The 24,600-nt window shown below is 33.2% G+C and overlaps 1 protein-coding gene across 1 annotated transcript in view; it reads left to right on the top strand.

Moving 5' to 3' along the window:
* Window positions 1-826: 826 nt before the first annotated feature.
* The window catches only part of Ccn (cellular communication network factor protein Ccn), a 199,282-nt gene continuing 175,508 nt past the window's right edge, over window positions 827-24,600 (top strand). The window contains exon 1 of the mRNA XM_075373818.1: window positions 827-953. Within this exon, the coding sequence (XP_075229933.1) occupies window positions 849-953 (105 nt within the window). The 5' untranslated portion in view covers window positions 827-848. The remainder of the gene's footprint in view (window positions 954-24,600) is intronic.

Raw genomic sequence — 24,600 nt, 5'->3', positions numbered from 1 at the left:
TAGTAATTTCTATGACGAATACAGATGCTTCTACAGTCGTATAATAAGAAGAGAATCTTGAAAAATAAAATAATGCTCTTGGCAAATAGATGTTGTTTTGCCCATTAAATTTGAACTAACAAGAGCTACTGTTAGGTTAGGACAACTCCTGGGCCTGAGGATACAAATACTGCCAAAGCCCAGCGAGTTTACTCTATGCGATAAGAATCGGTGCATACGAGAGAAGAAAGTATCACGAGTGTGTTCCATTTTGCGATAAAAATGCGACAGTGATCTGTTCTACAATTAAGTGCGAGAAACTGTTTTGCGTGTTCATGTGAACAGGGAACATCATTAGCAGTCGTTACTATTTTTTAAACATATTTTAACTATTTTTAACTATTAAACTATTAAACTATTTTTTAACTATTTTTTAAACAGTATAAGAAACTAGCCCTTGCATATTTTTAATATTTTTTTAAATAATTTTAAATTTTTGATTTTACTGTCATAATCGAGGCTTAATCTTGTATTAATTTCTGTTAGTTACTGTAAATCTCGAAATAGAATCAAAATTATTATTTCTGGCATATAATTCGATTACTCCGTAAATTGTAAGACAATAAAGAGTAAATAAATTGTATCATTTATAAGAATTTTAACAGATGTAATCTCGCAATAAACTCTGTGGAATCGATAACATGAAACAATACAATTTTGAAGAATTTGAAATAAAAGTATATATATTTTTTTCATTTACTATTAAAAAAAATTATAACTAGAAAAAACTTCTTTACATTAGAATTTTTTTCTATTTTTCAGGTTGATCCTATGGCCAGATAAAACAGGGTGTTTGTGGTGAAAGTGAGATGGAGGTGCCTGTTTTAATATGGAGCGCTCTAATCATTTGTCTTGCTGGAGTTTTTAAAGGTGTCTCAACAATTTGTTCCACATGTGAAAACGAGGAACTTAAGGTAATAATAATAATCATTATTTTTATACTATAAAAATTTTATACATATTTTTTTACAACTTGAGTCAAAAACGTATTTATTAAAATAAGAAAATACATTTCAGGTTTGTACTACCAGAAGTAGAACTAAAATCCCAAAGTCATTAAAGTTATGTATTACTGTATTTAATTGTAGACTACTTACAGTTGAATTATTCAGGATTTATCTCCTGATTTTGATACCCTTTTTGATCCAGATAAAACTTTAAAAGCACTTCTGAAAACGCACAGTTTTTTTTCATTCTCTGACCGCCTAGTGTTACATATGACAGACACTAACTTCAGATTGAGCTGTAAAGTCATTCTCAACCTTAAAAAATTAAAGTATTTTATTGGAAAATAGTGGCGTTACATCACTCGGCTAATATAACAAAAATAATGGGTTGAGGATTAGATGAGAAATTAACAAGGGTTCCGGTTGGTCTATTCTCAAGGAATCTTACTATATAGGTTTATATAATTATGAAATTAAAATCGTTTTTATAGTAATAAATATGTTTTTGCCATTATATATTGTGTCTTATAGTTATAAGTGATTTTTAGAACCAAGATTTTTTATTTATATTTATCATCTACCCAGATAGTAGCACGTTTACGGTAGGAAGTAGAATTCTGCATTGTATGTATATACACAGTGTTCAACTTAAAAGAGACCACATCATTTAGTTTAATCAATAAATAATAGTTTATTGGCAAACAATTAAATAATCATTTACAGAAGGTGTTGAAAATTATGTCCATCAACTTCTATCCACTTGTCAACACGTTTGACAATGTTCCTGGCTATCCCTGTTAGCCTGTCTATTTACTGGATGCCAATATTGTCTTCAAACTTCCTATAGTGTGTGTGGACTGCTGCTACAAACAATTTATTTTAAGTAATCCCACAGAAAGAAGTCTGAACTAGTAAGATCAGGGAAACTTATTAACCGCAATCCTTTAGAAATGGTTCTTCCACCAAAAAAATCCTGTACCATCTCCATAGTAGAGCGACGCTGTCCTGTTGAAACCAGCAGTCACGCTCATTCTCTTGCAGTAAGAATATGAGACGTTGCAGAATTTCTTGTTAGACAGCAGCATCCACAGTTTTTTCAAAAGACAAGGGTCATATTATTCATTGCCTTCAAACCGTACACCATACGCTTAATTTTTTCAGTGGGTGTAGTGGAGGCTCAAAGGAAATGTGCAGGTTTTCAGCACCCCAGGTCCGGTAGTTCTGATTATTAGCATACCCATCGAGGTAAAACCACGCTTCATCTGTGAAAAACACTCGGTCTAAAATGAAAATGTTCCTCTTATGAAGTTCTTCAACCGTTGTCAGTAAAGAACCCTTTTAGCATAATCAGCATTAGTTAGGTCATTGGAAAACCTGCATTCGATACGAATGACATTTCAACATTACAGTGCGGGCTGAATTTACTGAAATATTCTTTCCGCAGCTTAATCTCAACAAAAATTTATGAAGAGATCTTGTAACTGCCGCTTTAATGTCCTGTATGACCTTTCTTTTCTGTTTAGCCTCCAGAACCACTGTAAGTACAGAGGATGAGTGAGGATGATGTTTGTGAATGTAAGTGTAGTGTAGTCTTGTATAGTCTCAGATTGGCCACTCGTCAGATGTCCGGTTAACTGAAACCCAACCACCAAAGAACACCGGTATCCACGATTTAGTATTCAAATTCATAAAGTAAATAACATATAAAAGTAAGTATTCAAATAATTAAAAGTAAATAATCCATATATAAATAAATAGCGGGCGGCGTATTGCTGTGCATATAGGCTGACGGCTGGATTATCGCGCTATTAACTATCCTGAAAGACTGACAATGTACTGCATACTGTGCGAATATATGGAGCTATACGAGATGTTTTCGTAAAGGAATGACTGTTCCACCCGTTCTATCAGTCTATCTCTTTCGCATGCAATATGCACACCTATACTAGGATTTGAACCTTAGAATTGTCGAGTTCGAAAACAGCTATTTGCGAAGACGAGTTTACCTCTAGACCAACTCTGTAGGTGTCCTGTATGACCTGCATCGTTAAAACTAACCTGTTTTGGGTAAAACTGACCTGCTCCAAAAACGTTTTTAACCAACTTCTGAGTAAAACTTCACTCGAGCTTCCTTTTCAAATTTCTCCCTGAACTATCGTCGACACACAACATGAGATTTCGTCTCTAAATAAGTTTCCATCAGGTTCTTCAACAGTTAACCGTTGTAAAATACAACAACATACGATTACACAACCTTGTTCAAAATCCAGTGCTCGACACAGACCGGCAATAAAAAAATGTGCAGGAAATATTCCATCCTCCCTATTCTAACTACAGTCGTGCCAACATCTTCCATAGTACTTTACCCATCTCACACCAATATGTGCATTTAGTATACGCTACTGAATAATAGCGTCTTTAAGTTGAACTCTCCGTACTTATATATTTTACTATTATATGATTAAAATTTATAATGCGATTCATTATTAAATTTGATACTGATTTTTCTTCTGAAGAGATTATTCATCCGCGTAATAATCTACTGTTAGAAAGCCTAATGAACTCATTTTGAAAATAGTATAGAAATATATCAATTTTTCGGAAAAGAATTATGGTTGTGACATATATTAACCACAAAAATATGTTATCTCTAATGGAGATGCATTTTAAGTTGCTGTAGATTATAATTTTAACGTAAATTTATTTAAATAATTTCATAATTATGTATGAGGATATACGCATAATATGCAATATCGCTTTTTAACACAAACATGCATTTAGTATAAAGTAATGAGTGATGGGGCCTCTTTTAAGCTGAACACTCTGTATATTGCACTAATGAAAACATTATTTCATATCAGAAAGAAGAAAAATAATTTATTACTTTTTTACTAAATGTTCTAGTCTTTATAACTACTTAGATAAAAACACCTGAGGTAAAAAAAAACTATATTTTTTTTTTTTTTGGGAACAGGAAATCGTTTCACATCTCAATTTTACTACCAAGCTTCACGTGATGATTTTACTTTTGAAAATTATTGCGGAGTTTTCAAGTATGAATTGTGACTGATATCAAGAAATTTATAACTGTAAATAGTTTTAAATTTTTATATAAGAAAAAAATTGCTCGATCCTCTTAATCCCTTTACAAGTTAAATAATGCAATTTTTGTTTGTGCACTATTCACGCCTCCAATTTTCACATCAGATAATTATGGCAATAAAATGTCTAATTATTTTGTTATAAAAAAAGTAAAATGTTTTCAGAATGCATTTTTACTTTGAATGAAGCTTTAAAATGTAAGTCATATGAAGTCAACGAAAGGATTTTAAAACATTTAAAATTATTTGACTAAATTAACTAATAATTGGAAAATTTTTTCACCTCATTTTGTGATAACTACATGAAATGTTATTTTCTGGAAAACTTTATTTACAATCAGTTTCATGTTTATTTAAAAGCGAAACCATAAGTGAATGGATTGATAAATAATGACACGAATGAGGAGTCCCCAAACATATTCCTCGCGAAATATCGATACCACTAGTTTACATTACTTCTCTTTATAACGAGTATTTAGCAACACAAGAGTAATAACAAAACACATAAATATAATTACCATAAAAAAAATAACATTACAGTAGAAACAAGAAATAAAAGGAGTTTAACAAACAAGTGATGTAAAGAAGTAAACCTAATGCAAGCAATACACAGTAGAAGGATTCATAATTTTAAAATATTCAAGAGCACGATTGACCACATCACGATAGATTTCAGTATATCAATAATCGTCAAATAATTCCAATCGGTAGCGAATTCTCTCTCGTAGCAGATAAATAAAATTTATACAAAAATATGAGAATGTAAATCCCATATAAAAAACTAGGTTGTCAGTAATAAATGATATTTTAGTCGTGAAAGACAAAATCCATCGCTACGCAGCATAACCCATTTCAACACGTATCGCCTATTTAGACGTTTTAATATCCCTACTGTTGTCCAAGAGATTTACCACTACGTGGTTCACGTGTTCATTTTTTTAGATGTGCATTTTGCACTTATACGTCGGATTTCCTCATGAATGTAAGGTATTCTTAGATATTGGCGGATCTCATAGTTTCTTACAAACCATGGTCGCTTTTGTTGATGACATTTAATAACTTCTCCTATAAAATAGTTAAAAAAACTGTTATCTTTAATTACAAACCCTTAGACTTGTATACTTAATCATTCATTAGATAAATAACTTAACTTCGATGCAGTTTATTATTTATGTAAATTTAAATTACTTGTATTGATTAATAAACGCGCTTTCAAAAATAACAAAACAAAAAACCAGACTGCATCAAACAACTCTACCGCACAATAAATATTTCTACTGAACTATAATATATATATATATTAACAGATACGTCGGGGCCTCGCCCGAGGTATATGGTTACTTGCGTTTCCCATCGCGATCAGAGATGTTCAGCCAGTCAAGGATCGCTCCACTTACCCTTCCCAACTAACCAGGGGGCTCTGCATTCATTAAACTCATAAAAGAAAAAAAAAACTATAACTCATAAAAGATTAAAATCATAAAAAACGTATAAATAAATAATGTAAAACTTCTTTAACTAAGTCTAATGTAGTTGTATATATCGGGAGATATCGTCTATATCGATCGTTTATGTCAAAATCGACTTCCTCAGACAGTTATTATGTGATTAAATTTTTCAAAATATCTCAACTCCAGCGCCACCTAGCGGGTCCAAACTAATTCAGAAACCTTCTTGGGCGTGCGCACAGCAACTCATCAAAGTTTAATCGTAATCATATGTGTGATATAGTAACGCATACGGGACAAACAACAAATATATATCTATGGTGATATTTGTAATGTACCTCAGAAGAACAATATAAATTGGCAATCCGTGGTAGTAGTTTTACGTTAAGCAAAATCATTTATAAAGAACGAAATTTATCTCCTATCGTTTGTTTAATAAAAAATAAATATAGTCATCCCTCGTTATATGTGTACGGACATGATATCACTTAATCTAAAATTTAATTTAATGTTATTAGACACGTAATAGGAGTCACAAGACGATAAAATAGAATTTTATAGCTATCGTTGAGAACAGTAAGTTTCCCATGCCATCATTACGAAGGACTCTTGTCCTTCGTATTACAGACCTTCATAGATCTTCATCTATTTCAATACTGTTGCATATGATTATATCAAGCCTCCGAATGGTAGTTTATATTCAGTCTTACAATTTATATCTTCATAAGTTCAGATTATATAGTGAAAATCATTCGCTCTGAAAAATCAACATTGAGGGATTACCTTTTGTTTTATATACATTACAACTTTATCAGTCGAGTCTCTCATCGTGTTCGCACCTGGATTGATAGCTCTGAGTTCCTGTTATTTGTCTGGTTTTTTGGTTATTTATTCGATTTCGGTGTTGTGGAATTTTCGGTTGGTTTTAGTGATCACGTTTACAATTTATAATATTTTGAGTTTTGGATACGGATTATTATTGTTTTTTCCGGTTTTTTCTGGTAGGCGCTATGTCGCTTACCAATTAACTTGTTAATAACGTTTCAGTGTGTGTAAAGTTGCTGCCTTTTTATGTTGTTTTTGACTTGTGAGTGTGAACAATAAGGTAGGTGAGGTTTTATTTTACGTTTATTATTTTTTTAATTTATAATAACTTAGTTAGAATTTTATAAGTTTGGTAAGCACGTCTAGTCAGGCTTGTGTCCTTGGCACGTGTCATATAAGACATTCTTTATTTTTCTGTTTAGCTAGACGATATTTCGTCTAAGCCCCAGCTGGTTTTTATAGGGTTAATTTTATTCCTTAATAATTCCTTTCACGTTCCTTCCTCATCCATTTCCTCCCGGATCTGCATTCTCTTTCATTTTACCCGCTTCCAAAATCCTTTACCCGTATTTTTTTTTATTATAGATTCATAATTATACAAATTACCTTCTACGGACTCCCCCTCAGCTCTAAACCTCCCCGGCCACACACCCTTCAAATAGGCGTGTGGGGTGTTTAGGAACTTGGGCTGACCTGTAGAAGTCAGAGTTGATAAGTTTGGATTTTTTTAATTTTTTGGTGACGAGATATTACGGTTTGAAACAGTTTGCTGTTAGTTACTGCTACGGCGAGGAAAAGCATCGTTATAAGCAGCGTTGTAGGCAGCTGGTAAGATGAGGATAGATCACCTTCTCATCAGGACCAATATCGACCTGGTTGAGTATACGACTAAGATGTAGCGGTTGGTTAGGGATAACCCTAATATGAAAAAAAAAATAAAAGAGACCTTTTATTCATTGGAATTTAAGGTGAAATCGGCCATCGATTGGGCTGACGAGTTGGCTTGCGTTGATACGGAAGATTTTGGACCAAAACCGAGAGGACCAAAGGTTCTGTTCCAATGGAAGAGGTAAGGAAGAAGCTTGAGTCGGGTGTATCTGATGGGAAGTTGGCTGATCTGGTGTCTTTCAAATGATCTTTTTTAGAATGTTGATGTGGTAAGTGGGTAACCAGAAGTGATTCCTGGTCAGGATATAGTAATGATTCTGGATTTGAAAGGCGACAGGAAGAGTTCGTTTTCTAGACGAGTGTGTGATAGGGCTCCACGCATAACTAGATTATTAAATGAAGAGAAAATACTCCCGGGTTTGATAATTAAGAATTTTTCCAAGAAGGAAAAATTTCCTGCTCGGTGGGACGCAAGATGGTTCGGATACGGGTGGCACGTTTGTGCTTATTATTAACGCTGATTTGGAAGACGTATTGGTAACTAATCAGCTGATAGAGGGCATACGGAAGATTGGGGGTGTGTACACCTGTGGAGGGGTGTTGGGCAGGACAGCTCACAAAACCAAGAGGCTAGTTGAGTATCTCGCTAGACCGGATGGCATTTGTAGGAAGCGTTATGCTTACAAGGAATATCGGAAGACTACACTACTACCTAAGTTAGATGTAGCTACGAAAAGGATTATTATTAATAAGGAAGGACTAACTTACACCCAATTATTAAGGGAGGTAAAGGCCGAAGCTGGTGAGGGTATGGCTGGTGATGTCATCTGCGTGGCAGAGTAAGGGCGACGGTCTTGAGCTCTGAATCAAGGATGATGGATGGAAAGGCTACGGCCTTTTCAGAAAAAAATTCAGGAGGCTATTCATGTGCTGAAGTGAAGGCTGCGGGTAGACTTGATAGACTGACGCTAGTACGCGTTAAAAATTTAGATTGTGAAGCGGACCAAGAACGTTTTGCTACTGTGAGTGATGTTACCCCTATTGAAGAACGCCGAGAAATAAAGGTTATTTCGTTACGACCTGTTTTGAACAATCCCAAAAATGCGATTGTTGTATTGTTTAGACGTGTGGCGAACCTTCTGGTAGAGGGCTAGAGAATTTGAGTGGGTTGGCAGTCTTGACGAGTCTATTTGCGGGATGAGATTCTGCGTTGTTTCAAATGTTGGGAGCAGGGTCATATTTCCCGTGTATATAAGGACCTGACAGGACTACGTCCTGCTTTAATTGTGGTGAGGCAGAAAACTTTCGGGTGGACTGTACGGCGTAGGCCAAGTGCGTTAAATGTTGAAAGTTAGGCCATCGTTTCGGCGGCCCTGATTGTGAATTAGTAAAGGCCATAAAATGAAGATTATTTATAATACTTGAATAGGAGCGGTCTCGCTCATGATATGTTATGGGAGTCTGCGATATCTGAAGGAGCTGATCTGTTATTAGCTTCAGAACCTAACGAAATGAAGATTAGAGACTAGAGATTAGAGATTAGAGTGGGTGGTTTGTTGAGACTCGAGGAGATACGGCGATACGGGATCGGACGAATAGGTTTGCTCTTACAAACTCTAAACAGGAGGATGGATTTTCTAGGGTAAAGGTGGAGGGAGTGTTTGTATATTGCTGCTATATTCACCCAATTCACCCTGGGCGGATTTTATGGATTTTCTGTCTGATCTGGAAGAAAACGTGAGGGAGGTCGATGGACCAGTGCTCATTCTAGAAAAATTTATAGTGAAGATCGATGAGGTCGGAAGTGGTGTGACGGATGTAAGAGAGAAGGCATTAGATGAATTGACAACCTCTCTTAATTTAATTAGCCTTAACCATGGTGCTCCCACTTTTGTAAGCGATGGAAGTAGTTCAGTTCCGGATCATGTGTATACGTCCGAGGCTATAGCCCCCTTAATTGTTAAACGTGAGGTGTCAAAGGAGGAAATGAGTAGTGACCCTAAAGGGATTTGGGTTGAGTTGTGCTCAACACCCGCTCGTAGGCAGGTGTCACGGAATATGAATTGGCTCCAATTAAAGCAAATCAAACCGCAACTTATCGATAAATTTAACTAGAACCTCCCGCTGAATCCTAATGTCTCGCAGAGTCCCTTCGTCAAGTGTGTACAGAGGTTCGCACGAGGATGAGAGAAGTGAAGCGGAAGGTTTTTTGATGGACTCCAGCGATTGGTGAGCTATGAGCAGCCGCAGTGAGAGCTAAAAGGAGGATGCAACGCAGTATAGTGACCGGTAGAGGTGATGTTGGAGAACGCAGACGTCAGTTTAAGTTAGCGAAGAGCGAATTTAAAAAAGAAATACATAAAGAGAAGGATATATCTTGGGACCGACTCCTTGACGAACTGCTGGAGAATCCGTGGGGCCAGGCTTACAGCATTTTTACAAAGCGGATGGGTAAAAAAATTACCTATAATCTCGGCAGACCGGATCGATCAAATTGCGGGGGCTCTTTTTCCCGCCTTGCCGGATGCTGAGTGAAATATGGAACCCCTTGGGATAATAAGTAGAATATCCCTCCCGGAACTGAAAGTAGCCGCTGAGGTGTTAAACCCTCAGAGAAGCCCGGCCATTGATGGGGTCCCAGGCCATCATATCTTGGGCGCTGTTGCACTGGCAACCCTGCTCGCAAGAGTGGAAGAGTCGGGGAGTGACCTGTGATAATATGGGGAACCCTCATGGGTTAGGTAGTTCCGCGTGGTGATGGATGCGCGTAAGGCGTACCTGGGACTGTTAGGGCTAGGGGCGGGATTGGCAGCCTCTCCGTCGAGGGGCTTTGTAGCTATCCTTTGTCCTCAATAGGAGGTTGGATTGTTGTGTTGACGCGGAGGGGACCGTGATAGGTCAGGTCCTGTTGGACTTAGCTAGGGTGGGCAGACAACTGCCACGGCACCCTGGGGCTACCGACGTAGTGCTTAATAGCGAGCCCGGTTGCTCTGGGGTAGCTTAAAAAAACTAAGATTTATGGGACTGATAATGTAAAATAACAAATTCACATATTCATTTTCTTTGTGAAACAATATATTACACACACCATTACATATTTCTTCAACTCAATAGAGGAAATTCTTCCGTTAGCGGATAACAAAATAAATCATAGTTATAAAATTCGACTATACATTGAAATACACTGGGATCGATACATAAAAACAAGTTGAGGAAAAGCTTTTTAATAAAAGCTTTAAAAGTAGTGGTGTGTGAAAACGTTTTTACTTGAATAGTTCCTTACAAAAGGTATATTATTGTCCCGTTTTATCCTCTTTTTATTTTAATAAAAAAAATTTTTTTTTTATCAATTTATTAAAATCGACATAGTTATTTGACGCATCTCAATATCAAAACTAACATGTTTGAATACAAAGTGAAGGGAGCCAGAAAGGCTCAAGTAATAAATACTTATATATATTTTTCTACCGCGATACATTTTTGTCTGTTTTTAGGTTTTTGAATTACTAACGTTTTTTAGTTTTTATTGTATTTTATAATATGCACGTTGCAGTTTATTTTTATATGTAAATTTAAATTATTTCTTTGCATTTATTAAAGGAAAATTGTGAAATTTTAATTTATAATTATCAAAGCATGATATACTCGAATAAATTTACGCAACACTTAAATAATTAAAAAAAAAGTTAATAACAGTTATGAGAATTTAAAGAAAACTGAATAGAAAAAATAAATGACAGTTAAATTATATCAACTTTTATAAGTTACAAAAACCTTTTTTAGTATTTTTAAGCAGTTTAGTTTTAAAAATTGTACTCTTTAAATCTCCTTTTTACTTAGTTTTCAGTAGGGAAATTTGCTTGTTAAAAAAAACTTATTTTATTTTATATTGAGTTAATTCAACTTGTTGAAGTTATAGCGTAGTGTTAGCACAACACGGAAACCGAAATAAGGGAATGAAACAGTGTAGCCTTTCACCTATGTAATATAAACATATATAAAATATAATTCAGTTTTAATGTATAAAAGAAGTAGAAGTATAAACTTTTATCATTATCCCACTAACTAATAAAGATTACATCATACATACAAATTTAGGCCTACAGCAACGAATAACTAAACTAACTTTTATGTTTTTTCTTTTAATATAATTATTACAGTTGTTATCAAATGTTTCTATAATCTCTTCTATTATTTCAAGCGAGTTTTTTTCCCTAAAAGTATTCATCGTTTATGGACCCTTCATGTAAATAAATGTAATGATATGTCATAAATATGTACTTAACAAAGAACTTAAAGAAGTCCTTAAAAATTTTTTCTCATTTATTACATATTAAGAGTAATTAATAGTTTATGTACAACCGTAACCATAAGATTAGATTGCAATGATATTGGCTGAATTTTTTGTTACATTATCAGAAATATTAAATAAAAGATGTCAGAATTAAAAAAAAAAATCACTGCAACTTTTTGTATAAGAAGAGGGGTAAAACGGATCGCTATGCCTGTACATTTGTTGCAATTCTTTATATTTTGTGGTTCTTACGTTCTACTGCATCTTATACTGCAACTAATGCACGTCTCACAATGACGCCAAATTAACCAGTAAAATTTTTTTTTTATAAACACAGTAATGGTAAGATCATTTGTTTATGAATTGGAAACCAGGTAACAGCTCGATTATTTTTATTTGAAAAAGCAAGTTTTCATAGGTATAAAAAGTGGCTTATAAAAGCTGTCTTTACGTAAAACTAGAAAGAAATAGAAGTTTTAAGAGCTGTAAAAGAAAAACAAAAGTGTTTTTCATTATATATCAGAAACAAACAATTAAAAACTTAACAATAAAAAACTAATAAATTATTTCACAATAAATAATGTTTGATGAAACAATCTATCAACTCTTACGCTCGTAAAGGTATCAGTGTACCTACACTTCATCTTTGATTTGTCACTCAAAATTTGATAATACTTATCGATAACTAGCAGAAAGAATCTCAGGCAATTAATATTGCCTAGTGCAATATTAATACAAACAAGGAATATTAAAATCAAAATCTGTCACATTTTTATATTACTTGTTTTTAATAAAGTTCAAAATTTTTTCTTTGTATTTAGTTTCTTTGTACTTTATTCACACCATTTTACTCAAAATCAAATTCTGTACAAGTTCCGTTTAAAATGTTACGCGTTTATCACCCATTTAAAAACGTTATTTTACACCAAAGAAATCATAAAATAGTGTGTTTTCGACCCCAATCTTTTATCTTTTACCCGAAATTTCTAAAAACACTAAAATACAGTTTTGGAATCTATTTTTTTCAATTTTCCAGGTCATATTCCATATAAAACCACTAAATTTATCCCTTTATATGGTTCCAAAAATTAAATTTTGGAATAACTTAACCGTTGGCACAGAAATCAGAGTGAAATCTTTCACCAGCCGACACTCGCTAACGAAATGTTTCTTTTTTTATATTAATTAATTTTTTATATTCTTCGTGAAGCACACTGTAAATAGTAAATAGTTAGGAAAGATGAATGAATAATTGGTAGAAATGAATCAGCAAAAGGGTATGATAAACGAAAGAGAAAATGAAGGATTTCACAAAGGGAAAGAGTAAGAAAAGTATGTCGCTTAATCTCACTACGGCTTAATATGTACGACGATGTGGCTTATATATATTAAAAAAAAGAAGGAGATGAAAAGTTGAATTAAAAAATCTAAATTATACACGGTTTTCAGATTACGTGATATTTTTAAGTTATGAAAAACTTGTGCTTCAATGTATATTAGAATCTTTGACCTGATATTTCAACGGATGATTTTAAAATTAAAAAACGTTATAGTTGAATACGGTAAAAAAATAAATATAACTTAAAATAGTCTGAATAGGAAACCAATCAATTACTACACAAAAGAAGGTTAATTTAAATAATACAGGTACTTAGGGATCTAATTAACAAAAAATTCTAAAAGTGGAGATAAAATAGAAACAAAAATGGCAACTGCTAAGAAAGCAAAAAATAGAAAACAAAATAGTTGTTATGCATTAAGACGAAGTTGGTCTTGAAAAAACATATGTTTGGAGTGAACCTCTCCATCACATGGTGATGATGAGGATGTTAAACATGAATATTAAGAAATGCTGAAAAAGGAAAGAATTTGAAATGAGGGTATGGAAGAGATTGGAGAAGAACGAAAAATAAACAGCTACCGAGAATAATGAAAAAAAATCTGTGCGAAAATAGTCCAGAATAGAAAACTAAATGGCTGGGACTAATCATCGGCGGAGAGCTGATGATTAAAACAGTACAGGATCTGTAATAGATATTGCAAAGTAAATAGAAAATGAAAAAAGTATGAATTATAGGGATCTAAAAGGAAATCGGAGCTATCAGAAACTCAATAGTTATTAGATGGGAATAGTGGAAAAGGGAGAGAAGCACGATGCAGAGGATCTGCCTCAGAGTAGATAAGGAACAATATGATGATGAAAGCTTATTTTGATTAAACTTTAAAAAATATTACTGTTGTGTATATTACTGGAGTTGTAAAAGATAAATACTTTTACAGATAATTTTGAAACAAAATTCATAATAGTGCCTGCATCCTATATTCTAACCGTTGCGGTACTAAAAATGTTGCAGTAACAAAAAAACTTAAATGGTACAACAATTTAAAATTTACACACACTGATAAATTTTTTCCTTTATCCTTTAGAAAGTGTGCGAGATTTAAAAAAACATATTTTCATCTCTTTATTCAGTATATTATATTTAAACATATTCATTATAATTTTCAACTTTCCAGGATATTAAGGAATTTGTATTGACAAATATACCAAGATCAATATAATTTACAATAATAAAAAAGTAAACTTCAATCCCTATTAAATATCCCTTTCTAATTGAGAGGGAGGGATAAAAATGATGGATCCAAGAATCCTAAATTCTGGATAATATATTTTAATTATTTTTTTAATAAAAAAGATTTTTTCCCAAATTTAAGACCTGAAAATTATAGATGTACAACTGTTTATACATTTATTTTATAAAACCTGAAATCAAGGCAAGCGTTAAAAATTTCAACCAAAAAATAATCCATACCGAATTTGGAAATGTAATAACAACTAAAACCTTTAAAAATGTAAGAAAATTAATCAAAAATAATCGAACAAAGTTCGATTCCTTACTAAGTAGATTTAAATAATTAGAAAAATTAAACTTTAAATAAAAAATTTTTATACAAAAAAAAATTATCCACAAAGGACAAAATTAGGTATTACATTAATTAGAAATTACAGAAGAATTAAACCTGTAATTCTTTAAGGTAACTGTAAACAGTTTATTTTAATAATTTACAAAAAGAAAAGAAAGGTACTCAGAAAAATATACGGACCTAAATAGGACCAAAATACTTATAAATTAAATAAAGAAATTCATTAAAATATCAATTCACTAGAAATAAATTGTAGAAAAAGAAGATTAAAATTTCTAGGACATATGATGCGGATGAATAAATCTAAATTTAACAAAAAAATCTTTGATATAATTTAGAAATACAAACCCCCAACAAGGTTATATCAAACAAATGAAAACAAAAATTCAATCTAACTCGGGGAAGTTTTCCAACAAATGTAAGTTTAGGAATTTCATTTATAATTTGATGTTCTGTTCCACATACCTGTGGAATATAAAAAGCTCTGTTGTAGTAAGTAGACTGATGAAGATAAAAGATCAAATCAAAACAGATGAAGAAATTCTGGAAAGAAAAAAAGAAAACTAAAAAATTCTATTTGAGAGATCCTTTGATGATCTATTAGCATAAAAAATTACTTTTTTCGTGTATAGCTGTTTGACGAGTGGTTAACATAATCCTTGAACAGCAGCTACTATATTGTATGATGCTACATAAACCATGAATAAATGAAGTTAATATTAAAATAAGAGTTACGTTATTACACTTTTAATTTAAATAAAACTTTACGTATTATCCATGTAATTTAATTTTTGAGTAAAATTTGTGGTACTGGTACAAAATCTAATCAGCCTGAGACCTCAAATTACCTAAATTATTTCTGGACCTAAGACTTCATTCTATATGGAGGCGTCATCATATCGAATCATCACCCTCCTATTGTCAGTCTAGATGATATATTATATGCTACACTAATATAGGTGAATGATTTATAGCTCGGTTAAAACATTCGTTTAACACATAATTCAGGGAATGATGTAAGGTTTTCTATTAAAATTTCCATTGCTAAGAGAATCAAGTCGCTCCTGGTCATACTGGGTACATGCTGGTCTTTGATTATTTAGTAGAAATAACGGGAACAAAAAGATTATGTGGGTATAAATGTACCATTAGCAGAGAGAACGAAAAATAGTTCCGATGAAAGAAATATATGAAAAAATTAATGAAATTATCAATTGAACATTGGATATAGCAAAGAAAAGTAGAGAACCCAGGAAAGTGAAAAAGAAAGGTGCCAAAAGAAGCTAAAAACTAATCTTTATGGGAGCGAATAGAGAAAAAAAAGTATAGGGTATTGTTTCGGTCAAAATTTTCGATCCGTTACATGTCTCTGTAGATATTCGTTATAAAAGTTAGTGTGGTTAAGATGAATAATCTAAAGATTGACCGAAAAGATACTTTCCTTCTCAAACCATAAGACGGTTAAACGTAGCTACTCTAGGCAACAGAGGAAAAAGCTTTTTTATCAGAGAAGCCTTTTTTGAAACAGCTCCAGTGAAGCGATATCAATTATTACATGTGGTAATACATATGCTCAAATACCTAATTTGAAGATGTTGTTGTCCTTTTTTGAGTTTTTTTCTTACCACTTGAGAGCGACCGGTATCGTTACTTCGGTCGGTCCCATGTGACGTGGTTGAAGACTAGCCCCCCTTACTACAGCTTGAAGCTGATCTCCCGACGAGGTCCCTCTTGGATCATTAAGACATCACGACATCCCTCCCGGTTGCCATGGTGACTCTCCCCAAGACTGCTACCCTTCCCTTCATTATCACCTAGTCTGGATGGGGTATGCATCCCACACATAACCCCCCCCCCCTCCTGAATCGCGCGCTCACCTCACAAACCTCGAGGGTCCTCAATGCGTCATCAGAACGACCTGATCCAGCCATCTGCTGGACCCGAACGTCCTCAGCATAGAGGCTGCCTCCCTGGCCTTGCACGTGTCCACGATTCGACCCTCTGGCGACAGAATCTTTTTCGCCAGTTCCCTCTGAATTGTTCTGTTTTGAGTTCATTAAATAGTAGTACACCGATGGAAATGTCACTCGTGGCATTCGCATCGGTGGCGTCCTGGCCGAGGCGAATTGGAATACGTTAAAAGCTGAAGTTTCGAAGATGACCTCCGGTAAAGGCTACAGGGGCGCGTGACGGAGGGGGTGACGGTGAGTGTCTTCCTCTACGGGGTCAGGATGTCCTGGAACGGCCGATCCAGATCTACAAGAGTCCAAGCTCGTTAAGGGGCGTATATTCGAAGAGTACGCTGTTCTTCTATTCGACTGACTACGGCCAAATACAGATATCTTACTGTAGTGTTTGGTGCGATTGATGAGTATTATTTACAAGTAACATGGAGATAACACAAAATTATCACTCAGTTCCAACTGAGGGTTAAACTAATAGTGATAGTGGGGACTCTCACCACTTGGATGAAGGGAGGAAAGTTGCTCTTTAAAACACTTTCTTCTCATGTTTTAAGTAACTTATTTAAAACGATGGCTTTTGAATTGAACGTCTCAGACTAGACCTGGATCTCATTCCGCGTAGCAGCTGGCCCCAGGCTGTGATGGTTCAATTCCATTATTAACGGTTAACGATGTTTTTTTGTTAATTAAATTCTACTATACAGCGAATGTCTAACAAATAACAAGCAAAAAATTCATTATTTAAATGCATAATTTATTCGATTCATAATTATTATTTTCTTTATCAGAATAAATAATCATTAAAAACTGGTACTATGTAATTTCTTTTTTACATTATTCATCCGTTGAATAATGAAAATGATACCATTCCGGTCTTTTTTAGATTTTTAAATAGATAAATATTGCAAATATGTTGCGTTAAAAAATAAAACGTGAGTTTCCATTTTCGTTTCATTTAATTAATTTAAATATTTAAAACAAATATTTTTAGAAATTTGTAAATTCCTTTTTACCGCTTCAAATGGGGTTGTTAAGTAATCAATTTCAATTAATCGTCATTAATTAAGTTTAGTAATTCTGTGAAAATTTGATATTACATGTAGATTAGAGTAAATTTAATTTAATGTGAGTGTATAAAGTACTTCTCGTTAAGAAATTACTTCGTGAACTACACTTACATATTTCTATTTAAGAATTTTTATCTGCCTATTCGAGAATGAGCGATCGTGTTCTTTTGTAAATTCTCAAATTTTATTCCTAAGTGCTTCTACGTTTTCTTAAAACAGTTTAAAATTTGTCACCGAATGTATTTGAGTTTATCACCAAAACGATATACGGCATTAGGTTTGAGATTCAAATTAACAACATTGCTAATTTCAAACTTGAGGTATTTCACGTGATCGAATGACAAACTTCATGAGGTGATCGAAACTAACGAACTTTGAATTTTGTTAGGTTTTTGTTTGAATCTTAATATCATTTTTTGCGTTATTTTTCATTTCTTATGAGAACTGTACTTTCTCTCATTACTTAGATTAGTACAATTTACACATACATATCTTTTATTTATTTTAAATATTTGTTTTGTTTACTTTTTTGGGTTTTATTTTTCTTCCGATAGAGGTAGAGAGATGTGTTTTTCTAATCCATTTTGTTGATTTATTTTATTTGTACGGTGCTATTAAATTTAAAAAAACATTAAATTATAAATTAAAAAAAATTAAATAAATAATAAACGCCTAAAAGCGCAATAAAAATTATAAAATCGGGTGGGGCTGTGTCGGGGCGCAAGGCTGTTGGTTTAACGTGAAATGTTACCGACCGTGGATGAATGGATGAAGTTCCTACGACAGACCAACCAACTTATCTGCAGAGTTAAATCGTATTTTTTTCTTTTTTTTAACAAAATTGAAAGTCTCTAATGCAAAATTTCAGTTCCTTCATTTGGCCAACTAAATAGAAAAATTGGTCGGTCTGTATGTCAGCGAGTCACTTTTAGTACATTGGACTGAAATAAAAACGAGACGGTGACTGGGTATTAAATTTAATTTTAACATTAAACAGATACTAAATGGTACATAATACTCATTTCGACAACAATTTTGTTCAACATTGGTCTGAGATATGGGAAGTAAGATACATCGGGCATAATAAGCAGCGTTAGAGGTGCTCGCGTCGTCGGCTTTGTTCACTGAGCACGCCGTACCAGTTTGCAACGCTTCTGAAACAGTCTCGCTCGCTCGGCACCGGACATTGGAGTACCTGTGCGTGGCTCATAACCTCCCCTTTCCAAAGATATGCGTAATTTATATTTCTGGCTGGCTTTTGCATGGGCTGAGGCTGACATATTGGATTTTTATACTTTTTTACGTGTTTACTTTACTGTTTTACAGGTAAATATTGTTCAAAATACACTTATTATCGATCTACTTAAATCGATCTACCTCGACAAACTCTAAACAAAAACACACGAATCCGCGCTATCACGTCTAATTCGTGAGCTACACTGAACGGAAATGAGCGAGAGCGCCAGTTTTTGCCGATCTATGCTGTGACCTCTCTCCGCCAACCCGTTCGCTAGTGATGCAAACTCAAAGTCTTATAGACGAGCTGACGATGTAAGTTACAAAATGACACAGCATTTACGTCTCTGAGACTAATAGTTAGGGAGTTATTAAGGCAGGACTATACAGACCTTTTCGTTACGCTACAAATTTTTGTTCTGGTACCCGTATGTTTCAGTGTGGTTTTAAAGACGTTTCACATCAATAATATAAATATTATTCGCTTACAAAAATTTTTCTTCTTGAATTTGGCGCCAAATTAACGATCGGGAAGTTGTGAGAAGGTGTTTTCTTTTAATCAGGATCGAACTTTTAAGAACGATGAACTTGTGCAGTTGGGTATTTTAACGTTCTCTTTCCTCTGAACACCGTGTATCTCTGTAGATTCTCTTTGTTATTAAAATAAACTTTCAAAATTGGGTAATGGATTACTGTATGCATACTTTGTTTAATAGCACATATAATACAATAAAAAGTTATTATTGTTTGCGTCATTAGAATAACAATAATTGCATTCGTTTGGGTAAATTCCTAAGAAAATAATAATCAATATGTTTTAATATAGACAATTTTTATTTCTTTTTTGAAATTATTCTTTTTAATATATTTTTTATTTAACTATATTGTTAACCCACTGGTTAGTATAGCGGTAAAACTGGTCGTCGTAAATCAGCTGACTTCGAAGTCGAGGATTCTAAGGTTCAAACCCTAATAAAGATAGTCGATTTTATTCGGATTTGAATACTAAATCGTGGATACCGGTGTTTTTTTAATGGTTGGGTTTGGACCAAGCTTCAAGGCGAGATATTGTGTTCTGTAGTAGTAGTCTCTCTGCTGTGTCTGTTAAACGGTATGTAATATATACGGCAAAATTATCAACAAATAAGAACAGGTGGTTGCACACACTCAGTAATGCTGTTGATGGGTATAGCAAACAAGATGGTACTTATTACACTTCCCTGAGTACAATCCATTCTCGACTATAGTAAATTAATTTGTTGCTTTATACTATCAGCCACAGTTTTGTATTTGTGACGTACGTAAAGCCTTTTTGATACAATAGACACTAGTTAGTAATACTTTTTCTGAGAGTAGAGATGTATTATATACAACCTACCTGTTAGTGAATAAAATAGAGGTGTAATTGATAGAACGTGAGGAGTGTACACCTCACTTTCCTTATCAAGCTTAGAATAGAATCCATTTTATCTTGAGAATAGGTATGTCAGTTATAGGAGATAAGCTAGAGAGTTATTTCAGGTCATCTGCAACTTTAATGACTGTGACACCACAACACAAATATGCGGTAAGAAAACAAAATCAGTCGTTTAAAGTAAATTTAATCTAACTATAAAAATTAAATACAAGCGAATTTGTTATTAAAAATACTTTTAAGACTGAGATCTCCATCTATCGAAGTACTTCAACGAGAATGAAATATTAATCAGATTAGATAAACAAACGCATATTTTAACCAGATATGCCTTATGCTACCTTTACTCCGACGTAGTTTTAATCTTGGTACAGGAATATTTGTTAAGACTGGTTAGCTTAAGTCGATAATTAATGGAAATTAATTTGTTCTAAAAATGTAGCTAAATACGGTTTTTAGTAATTTATTAATCGTGTAATACTCTGGAAGTATCCAGGTATCTACTGCCGATTTTTAGCTTAGAGGTGGCATCTCTGATACTTGTTCGTGGTATGAATAAGTGAATACCACTACCAATACGGTAGCTAATTTACGTTCATGAATTTACAGGCTCGGAAATTTTGTTAATTAGATCTTAGAAACAAGATTATAATTGGGGAAAATTTTGAGGAGCTGTTAGCTTTAATTTATAACAAATACCTTTAATACGAATCAGCGGTTGGATGATTCGTTTACCCAGTGGGTACACGTATCCAACATTTAAATTGTTACAAGTCTGAATTTAATGCTACATTTATGTATTTAAATAAAAAAAATTAAGTAGATAAAAAGAATCATATATACAACTTTTCTTAATTTTTCAGAAAATAAAACCATCAGTTATATTACATACGTAATAAAATTAATGATAAAAAACGACTGAAAAATTAAATAATTATGAAATCCAAAAACAAGCTTACTAATTGGTAAAAGTTAATGAAGTTTTAATGCAGATGAAAATCACGTAAAAGTATATCTCTTAAAAGAATACCGCTTAATATTTGAAACATAAAAGTTACAATGGAAAGAAAAAGGCGTTTTAAACACTTGTGGAAGAAAACTGTAAAAAATCAAATGGGAAGTTCTATTTGAAAAAAGCCATTTTACGTTAAAGAATGAAATTTTTAAAATGCTTAGAAAAATAAAAATAAAAGATATATATATTTGAGTACTTTTCACAAATCACAGATTTTTAATCAAAGTAGAACCGAGATGAATATAAGATGATTAAAAAAATAACGATAAAATATATAATGTAAGACGATTTGAAAGGATTGAGGCAAATTTTTTTAACGACAAGCAATATTTCAAGATGTTAGTGTGATGAACTTGCCTTGGGAATAAATACCAAACTTATTATAAAAATTTCATTAATTGAAAAATTAAGTAATATAAATATAGATGTAATTTAATATAGCCTAACGAATATTTTGTTCGCTTTAATAGATTTATTTTTAAAAAAAATCTTTTGCAATTATTTTTTAATTAAGAAAAATATTCACATTTAATAAAGTTGACGACAATAAATTCAATAATATTTTCTCTTAGTTCAATTAAGAACAGATAATAATTATATTGATTTTAAGTTAAATTTTTTAATTAAAATTTTCAATTATTTAAAAAAAAAAAATGACTGAACAAAAGTTTAAATATTTAGTAATGTGAGTGGTTAGATTTTCAATTTATTATAAAATTTCATAAAAAAAATTTCACTAAAATAATATACTACATTATAAATAATTTAACTTAAAATGTAGGATTATAAGAAACAAAAAGAGAGTTGTTTATAAAAAAAAAGGTTCACCTAACTTTTCTTATTGTAAAATAAATGAGAATAATCATATTAAAGACAAAATCAATTTTTTTCGTAATTTTTTTACACGTAGCAATTTAAAAAAAGAAAAAGAACAAGCTTCTTTGCTGTTAAACGAATAATATCTCTTTCTGCAAAAGAAAATTAAATCTATTTTATAGCATTTTTTTTTTGTCTTGGATTACCGAGAAAACGATCATTTTTATATCTGCGATAACAACTATAAATATGCCCCACGCAGTTCTTTTTACACTGTTTTAAAGAAAAAGTAAATCATGTGTGAAGGTTTTTCTTTTAAATGATTTCGCTATAGAATTACGAAAACAATCGAACATATAGGTGCACTAAGTAAATAAGTGCCGAAAACTTTATAAATATCTGAATTATACAACAAATTATGCTTTACATGAAGTTATTAAATATGATTTAATTTAGTTAATATAAAGTGTGAAATACAAAGAATTATGATGATGATTTTAAGCAACACTTTTTTTTGTCTACAAATCGTGAATTTACGAACAGTTGCGATTAAAGAACCCCAAGAAAATTGTATTTCATAAAGAATATTAGTTTCCGGTGAACACTTTCTATAAAGCGTACATACATAAATTATATATATATAAAATCTATATAAGTAACCGCACTTACATTAATTGGAATCACAAAGATTTAAGGGATCACAATATTCTAGAAAAAAACAAACCAAAAAGAGAATCTAAAAAATTATTAAACAGTACATAGAGAAAAAAATAGTAGCATAATAAGTTAATGGAAAAAAATAGAAGGACACTACGCTCCTCACTAAAGCGTAGTAAAGATACTTATCGCATGTCTGATACTGAACCGGTTCAAGTGTCACTCAGATAGGTATCCCAATTCTGGAACGTGTTGGCGTTTCAGTAGCCGGACATCTTATCTGTGTCTAAGAGATTATTTAAAAGAAAGTTCACATGGTTATCCTGATCGCTGTCTGTAACTTAAACCGAACAGTCTGATCTCGTGACGAACAAAAGGCGATCCAAGATAGTCGTGAATTTTCTCATTCCGAGTGAACCGCGATGCCTCTGCAATGGATCTCGCAAACTTGTTTTAAAACATTGTATAATTTCAATGTTACTTTCGCATGTTGTGCTCCATAGTTGAATGCTGTATGTCAAACCGGTTTTAGAATCTTTTAGCTTATCAAAAGTTTATTGAACAACGACAGGTCCAAGTTTTCCTACCTTTTGTTTTTTTTTCTTCCATAGGAGGGTGGACCAACTAATCCATTGCACACCCTCAGAGGTTGCCTTTGCTTCTAACCTACGGAGACACCGCGGAAATACTGACTGTGCCGTTCCCCTCGGGGGTCGCTCACCCAGTAGACCAGGACTGGGTCTTTTATATGCCTGCCTCTAACTGTTGCCCATCCTTAGGGAGGGATCCAGCCGGGTCTCGGTCTTTTTTTTACTACCCACGAACTCAGGGGGTCCCCGGTCAGTCATCAAGAGTGGTCCACCTCGGCGAACCACCTTCTCATGAGCAGAGCTGCCCCTGTAAGACCATACCTCTAGGTTACCCCGTTTCACTCAACAGCGTCTCGTTCCTTAGTCTTTATAATATTCGTGACTAAGGTTGCTACGGCGTTCTGTTCACGATGTCAAGTTCCTACCTAACAACCAATAAAGACTCTTATACTTGGTATTAAGTCGCTTGCTTTTCTCTTTCCCGTTAGTACTTCCACGTTAAAAGACGATCAAAGTGGCGATCAAGAAATACATCAGTTAATACACCACCTTTGGGTGGTGTATTACCTGACAAGTATTACAGCCATTTCGTCATACTTGTGCCATCTCTGGGTCAGGTCGAGAACGTTCCGAACTATCCTAGTAAGGTAGGGTGCTCATTAGCGCGAATGTAAGAGTTAGACTGGATACACATAGATGTCACTCTCCAGATGAGGTTTTGGCAGAATGGTTTACATTAGGTGAAGTACTTCAAATTTTTAGATAATTTGATAAGAAGGGTTAGATATTGTTTTAGAAATCTTTTTTTAGATAGCTATTTGATTTCTAGCGGAAAAAACAATTTCTGTTCAGAATACATTTAAGTTGGAAAACGTAAAATCTTTGATCGGTAATATACTATTTACCTCGTGGGTAAAAATCACCCGATCACTTGAGATATTTTGGGTGAGATGACCGTCCACTGTTTAAAGAAGGTTTTGGGCAACTGGATGGGTTGGTTTTTCCTCTATTTTGTCGTTTCTTAATGAACTATTCACTCACAGCCTGAAATATACTCTTTGATCCTTTCTTTTCATTTTTATTCTGTAAGTGTCGAGCCAGCATCTCCTTGCTTCAATCTTCCCTATGTTTTGTGAGATCTGGTAAAAGGATATCAGTCAGACGTATTTCCTGTTCAACGTTTTATTATTTGTTTGACAGATGATTTTGGAATTAATTTGGATCTCCTAATCCCTCCGGTACCTTTAATATGGAAACAATGTTAACAATAAGAGAAGGCAAAAAATAATAATTACGTATTTACGCTCGATTAATTTTTCTTCATTAGGTAATGATCAAAAGTATAAGGCAAAGAACATCACAAAATGAAATAAA

This window comes from Lycorma delicatula, chromosome 8, assembly GCF_047948215.1.
Source record: "Lycorma delicatula isolate Av1 chromosome 8, ASM4794821v1, whole genome shotgun sequence".
NCBI classification, from domain to species: domain Eukaryota; kingdom Metazoa; phylum Arthropoda; class Insecta; order Hemiptera; family Fulgoridae; genus Lycorma; species Lycorma delicatula.
This window is presented reverse-complemented; position numbering and strand designations above follow the sequence as displayed.